Below are 7,328 nucleotides of genomic sequence, written 5' to 3' on the forward strand. Positions count from 1 at the left end.
ACCCTACTTTGGTTTGGCACAATTGAATTATGCCATGATTGACGGTGCCCTTATTAATTGGTCCCTCTCCTCCAAACCCCAACTGGGTATCGCAAAGTTTCCAAATTGAATGCAAAAACAGAAACTTCTTCCTCAAATGCCTTCTGGGTCGCTCTTCTTTCTATCCAGATTACGAAGATTTCGGTCGCCAGTGAGGTTACTTATTCACTTGATAATTCCACCTTCTTTTTTGTTTTTATTTATCAAACTAGAACTTATATTTCTATGCACACTTTTAAAAAGGATTTTCTGTTTGGTTACTTTTTTTTGGGTAAAATAATGTCACTTGTTTCAACCTTTGACTTCCTTGAGACTACATTAACTTACAGTTGTTTGCATTGCATGTGATGTTTCTTTAAATTTGCATTTTAGGATTGATGAACCTCTAGAATTGCATAGGTGAAACATCATGAGTGGATTGAATATTGATAATATTAACACATGGAAATGGCTTTGAAGTGGTGTTGTTAGCATTTAATTATGCATGCCTTACTAATCAACATCATGTTTAGATTAGCAATTTTGGTTATCTGTTTAGAATGCAATCAGGATGCTGAGAAAGTGTATGTTTTTTGATACTGTCCCGCAATCACAAGTTATTCTGTTACATAATGGTAAATTTGTTAACTTTTATAGTAACTATTTTAAAAATCATCACTTAGATAATGAATTATGATTGATTGAGCATATAAAATTTTTTACATTGGTAGTGTATGAAAATTAAACTTATTTATTGGAGGTGCTCTTCTGAAATGAATATTGGTATATTGCATGTACAAACCTTTGGTTTTGTTTCTAATTTTGCAGGTTGTGATTCAAGTGCTATTTTAGCATTTTTTTTTTTACCTGGACGGTAAGGGTCAACTTGCATGCACATGTTAGTGAAAAACCACAATAAGGGGGATGGATCTAAGTCCCTGGCCGATACACTGGCGAAATGGAAAGAATATAATGCCTGGCTGGAGTCTAACAATGAAGCTGAGAAGCCGGTTAGGAAGGTCCCTGCCAAGGGATCAAAGAAAGGATGTATGAAAGGCAAAGGAGGACCTGAGAACTCGCGCTGTAATTACAGAGGAGTTAGGCAAAGGACATGGGGAAAATGGGTTGCTGAAATCCGAGAGCCAAACAGAGGAAGTAGGCTCTGGTTGGGTACTTTTCCCACTGCCATTAGCGCTGCTCTTGCTTATGATGAAGCAGCGATGGCAATGTATGGTTTCTGTGCACGCCTCAACTTTCCCAATGTTCAAGTTTCAACTTTTTCCGAGGAACCGTCTAGAAATTCTCCAGCTGCTGCTTACCAGTCAAGAAATTCTCCATCTGCTAAAGAATCCGGTTCTGCGTTGGTGATATTAGAGAGGTCTGAGTGCATGATGTTGTGGAACAATTCTGGTGGAGATGCAGCAGAGGATGATGGCATGGAAGACCTTTCCTTATCCTTAAGTGTGAAACATGAGGAAGGGGAGGATGAATCAGGGACCAGTTCTTCCTATCTTTCATTGTCTTGATGTATGGTTTGCATACTCTGATTTGGCCGTGGCTGGAAATCATAGCCTTCATAGAGGTGGATGATTAGCTTAGGATGAACGAATCTTGATATTAGTACCTGGAGATTAGCTGTTGTAAAATTGACTTGGTTGAGAAGTGTTCCATTCTTCAGGAATTGACCTAATGCAATCTGGATATCCAGTCAAGTTGTAAGATGTGAAATGTATTTTGCCTTGCATGATAGATGACTAGTTTATTGTGTCTATTTTACATTGGATAATGTTATCTAGTCTTTGTTTCCCTGCTAGTGTGGGTTATTGATTTTCTACTACTTTCCTTGCTAATATAAATTTCTATTTCCAGCGCTTTGGATTAGCCATGGATGGTTAGGTTATGCCAGGATTGGCAACCCAATTGCAGTCACAACATCAAGATTTAGTCTTTGCAGCTGCATTGAGTTTTCACAATTGTAGCTACATTAGTCATATTTATCTGCAGTTTTTTGCAATATCAAGGATTATGACATAATTGCAACAACTGCAATTTAAAACATTGGTTTATACAGATTGGTAGCCCATGTGGAAGTTTGAAATTAGTCTTCAATTGCCTGAATGTAGGCACAAAGCAAGATATGAAATATTTGTGTTTTGGATTCTTCCAATGCCGTTGAAAGAAACGTGTTGATGTTTACAGAGTACTTTATGTAAGAACTTACACTAATTTAACTCATTCCAAAAAGATAAGTCGAGACTCAAACCTATAAGCTATGTTATGCATGACTCTATCATATTCTACTTAATCAATCCCCTTAACAAAGCTTATTCTTGTTGGTATGCACTTGTTATATGAGATTTTCTATATAAGAAAAGGATACTTCCATGAATAAAGTTCTTTTCTTTCCATTATGTGCAATTAAATCTGTGTAATTAGGAGATAAGAAATCTCAACCTAACTTGACGTAATTTGAATTTAATCTCTAGTTCAAGTTCATTTGTTTTAAATTAATTGCCTGTCTCCAATCTTAATGTCTCTATAAGCTGGCCGCTTATAGTTGATAATAGATATTTAATAATAATTGAAAAATTGGAATAGGAGTCTGAATTGAGATAAAGCAATGTGATTAGAGATACTCTAAGATTGGAGATCAATAATTATGAGATTTTAGGATTCATGAACCTAGTGCTGTCTTAATTAGGAATGTATAAGGATTTAGGGTTCTCAGTTGGTAAAAAGTGTTATTCAATGAAAAAAAAAACTGTTTATTACAATAGTAAATTAAATCTTCAGCTACATATCTAGGACATAATTAAAATTTAAGTTAGTGGGATAAAAGTCGGATGAACTCATATCCTAACAGTTTTTGACTTATTAAACTTTTCATCATAATTATTGAGCTCTTTAGAGATTTGTAATTGAATTCAGTCCTTATTCACTACTTGAAACAGCTAATGCACTTGCCCTTTTACAGCATCTGTCAAGCATGCATGCTCAACGCACATGCTTGTGCCACATGTTGTGCATTTGCGCCTAGTCATGATACACAACACCTAGTTTTTTACCACAACACAAATGTACAATTCTCCGGAGAGGTTGACCTTTTAAACAGATTAGTTTTGATTCTCAACTGAGAAATATCCCAATTTAACCCCAAAAGATTTAATATGTCCAAAATAATTCCAAATTTAATACTTAATTAATTAGTTTTTATTTACATTTAATAACGGCTTTTCTATACGTGCAATCTTGCCGCACATATTAACAATCCCCTATCTAATATGTGTAGTTCAATTCATAACATACTTAAGTTTAAGTTTGAGATAGAAAATTCAAGTTTGATTCCAGTAACATATATTATTAGGAAGAAATGATAAACTTAAAGTATAACTAAATTTTAGATAGATAATTAATCTCATAATTAACCTAAATGATCAAAACTTATAATTGTAAGAATATCTCGAAGTCCCACCAAAAAGTCTGTGATCCAAATTATGGTGATTACTAAAAACAATCCATTCCATTATTACACTAACCAAAAACAAGTAAATATTCCCTGTCTATTGATTTAATGTATAAATTAAACAATCATGCAATTTATCTCAAGAAACACTTGGGCTTGGCTAATTTGCAAGCAGAAACACTCGAGATAGTACTAGTAGTAGGACCAAAAACTAAACCTCTAATCAACAAAACTTGATTCCCACAACGGTGTCACTTGCAAGTGTTATCTCTTCAACCACCGATGAGAAACCAATTTCCAAGTCACACAGCACGAAGAGGACACAGTCACAGTCTAACAAGACACCACAACAACCACTTCAACACTATGGTTTTGAGCATAGCCCAATGTGCTATGAGCTGAAACAGTGAAAGGATACTATGGAGTTGCTTGCTTGGGCTTCTACTGACAAGCGAAAACAACTGGGCCCAGTGATTGAAAGCCCACTTGAATCCAATGGGGGCAGTAACGTGTTTCTAATAACCTTTAGTTGAAGGCACATGTCTCAAGCTCGAGTTACAACACAAAAACATGTGGAGCACCAACCATGCCACCTGTCAAGGATTGAGTTCGATGTAATCCTCATTCACAGAATCTCAGCAATCATCTTTGAGTCTTTCAATGCTTCCAGGAGCTAAGTGATTAAGTATGTCAAATGTGTAAGAAAACAATATTGGAATTTTTGTTTATTTATTTGTTTTCGGTGCACAATACATTGCTTTTTATGTGGAAAAGCCTAGAAATATGTTAGACCAGTCAACATTCACTGCCGATTTTTCTTAGTATAGTAAATTAAGATATGATGAAGTGCATTCATTTTTATTTCCTCAATTTCTATTTTTTTAAAATAGTTTATAATTAAGAAATATGTAATATTTTAAACAAATTTCACTCACATAGTCACACCCTTCACTTTCTAAAAAATATTTAATTATACAAGTCTATTAGGTTGGTTCGGTGATAAAAAAAAGTATATAATTTATATGAGATTCTAAGTTCAAATTTCATTGCGCAATCATATAATTTTTTTAAAACAAATTATGACTATGAAATGATATTCTCCAACCAAATATCTTTATTATAAAAGTTAAAATATAATTGTAAACCCATTTAAATGTTTAAATGAGATACTAATAAATGAAAATATCATTAGAAAAAATAATTAGCATTTTCTTTGTAAGTTAAATTGAAAAATATTTTTGAGACAAACTAAAATACTTAAAGCGATATTATATGAAAATAAGATATAAGATAATACCAGTAGTATTCGAAAATTAGACAAAAAAACATAATTATAAAATATAGTAATTAATTTTATCTTAAAATCGAAATATAATAGAAAAAATAGAGAAAGAAATAGGAGAAGTAAAGAATAAAAGTCCTTTCTAACAAGTGTCTTAAATATACTTAGTACAAAATTAAACATATTCTGTCAGATGCTTCTAAATATTTAAAAAACTTATAATTCAAATATAATAAATACATCATTCTTCATGTGTCAAGAAATCTTTCTCAGATAATTAAGTAAAATATATCAGTTATAGTAAATCCTCGTATATTTCTTTTTGATTCCTATATATAAAAAATACACCATTCTTCATGTAAATATTTTATTTTAGTTTTTTAAACTTGTACCAGCATTTGTCAACAATAAGAAAGGTGAGAGGTCCCTGATTCTTTGGACTCCGATAAAAGTCCACAATCTTCATTTCAATCTTGGGACCATGCCTTAGTCATATGACAAGAAAGTACTCTCCTGCCGCCACAACAATTTAATCAAAACACAAAGGCTCCACTCCATTAAAGAATTTATACTATGTACTTTTACTCCCGCATATGTGTCACACATTTTAGGACCGACATATTATATATAAAATGTACTTAAGACATTGCTATTACGCTAATTCGTGGTTCCTTTTTTCACATCTTATTTATCAACTTTTGTCTCATTTTTATTTTATCGAAAAATAATAATTAATAATTTATTAGTTTTTTTTTGTTTGTAAGAAAAATTGAATCGTGATTTTTGTCTTATAATTAAATTTCACAAACATTATATGCATTTTTTAAGGTATAAACATTATATACATACCCAAATGGAAAATTGTCAAAATACTAATATAATAAGAACACATAATTCAGTTTATAGCATCATTTCTGTATATCCCAACAACCGGCATCAATTAACCATAGATTGTGTAAGGCATGCATGTATGGTTTTGTTTCTTATCCTACCGCCACGGGATTATGTTATGCGTTTTTTTTTTTTGCTTGGTAGAATCCATGATGTTTAGCACCACCCAATTTGTTTGAAAATTTAGAGTGGAGGGGCAGGAGGATTGATGAATGCAAGTTGGTCAAGATTTCATCTTTTTATATTATATTATGATAATTTAATTATTTGTCGAAAAAAAAATATTAGGAATGACATTATGGCCAGAACAAATTTTGAAATAAACACAAGTTACCATATTGTTTCTTAATACACATGACGCTTTTTTTGTTAATAATTTATATGTCTGCAGCATGAATCTATATCATTAGCAACTATTGAGTTCATAATATATATACTATAACTTTCCCGCGTCCTGGGAACAAGACATTTTATTTCTCAAAGTGGGTTTCCTGCATATAATGAGCTGTAAACTAAAGCTTAAAACGATGCAAGTGATCTAAAGTCAGGCCTATTTGAACATTGCGTCTCTTCTTTGACTTGTCCTGTTTGGTAAATTTTAGAATTGGGATGTATTAATTAAGAAGTACAGAGCTCTTGTGAAAAAAATCTTTAATAAAAATAATGTTTAATAATTAAATTAAAACTTTCAAACAATTTTTCATTCAATATTTTATGTTTCTAAATATTTAATTAGTACCCTAGCTAATAATACTGATTAGAATTTCCCCTAATTTCTTCTAAAAAAATTATTTCCCCTATTTTTTTTTACCGAAGGCATGCAGTATAGAAACTTACGTTGTCGGTTTTGTATTTAAAGTTTTTCTTAGTGGAGGATCATGATCACCATGGTACTCACTATTTTACATAGTGGCAAGACTCAAGATCCACCTTTCCTTAATTACGGGATCAAAGTACTAGTGTTGTGGCCTTTTTTATTTTACAAGAAATGGTAGAAGGAAATATTTCCATTACTACAAACAGTAACCCTAACGACATGTTAAGACTATTAATAGAGGTCTACCTAAAAAGTTATTGCAAGATCTAAATTGCAAACAATTTTGCCCCTAAACTCGCGACTATTCAATTATAGTCACTAGACAAGGGATCTCTATGAAGAGGATTATCCATTAAACATGATTATAATGGATTTAGGAGGTATCAAACCTGCATTCATGGATAGAAAAATAGGAATTAACTTCATATATTTAACCATTTATGTCAACTTGTATTTGTGGCCATTTATTAATTTTTAGGATTGGTACTGTTACTGTTAAATTGTACTGTAATTAAACTTTTGTAGTTGTTATTCTTTATTTTTGAAGGAAAACATCTCATATTAATTCAACCATAAGAACTTACAGAATATATTGAGGAACTGAATTAAAGACTTGTGGATAGACTAACAAACAATGTAAACGTCCTAACGAGAGAAGTGACTTGATTTGCTTGTCTATTGATAAATAATCTTGTAGCTGTTATTTTATTTTTATTTTTTTCATTCATTGTGCTATATGATATTTTATGTATTAATTGTTTCTAGCTACTACCGAACTATATTCTCTAATTAAGCAAGTTAGTGATCAAGGAATTTCGCATAGCCAGGTCAGGTCGTATGGTATGGGAAAAGAACAA

General features: G+C 32.0%; 1 protein-coding gene across 2 annotated transcripts; it reads left to right on the forward strand.

Moving 5' to 3' along the window:
* LOC114379109 (putative dehydration-responsive element-binding protein 2H) lies at nucleotides 1-1,853 on the forward strand. 2 transcript variants are annotated; one of them, XM_028337674.1, is made up of 2 exons: nucleotides 1-195; nucleotides 847-1,853. In XM_028337674.1, the coding sequence occupies exon 2, from the start codon at nucleotides 909-911 to the stop codon at nucleotides 1,542-1,544; it is 636 nt and encodes a 211-aa protein (XP_028193475.1). In that variant the 5' UTR covers nucleotides 1-195; nucleotides 847-908; the 3' UTR covers nucleotides 1,545-1,853. The 2 variants fall into 2 exon arrangements, with proteins under 2 accessions (XP_028193475.1, XP_028193476.1); XM_028337675.1 differs by having other exon boundaries at nucleotides 1-190.
* The last annotated feature ends 5,475 nt before the right edge of the window (nucleotides 1,854-7,328 follow it).

Source organism: Glycine soja, chromosome 12 (genome assembly GCF_004193775.1).
Source record: "Glycine soja cultivar W05 chromosome 12, ASM419377v2, whole genome shotgun sequence".
Lineage (NCBI taxonomy): Eukaryota > Viridiplantae > Streptophyta > Magnoliopsida > Fabales > Fabaceae > Glycine > Glycine soja.

Bases quoted from the DNA above. Each gene is read 5' to 3' on its own strand.
- LOC114379109 (XM_028337674.1), top strand. From the start codon at position 909: ATGCACATGTTAGTGAAAAACCACAATAAGGGGGATGGATCTAAGTCC.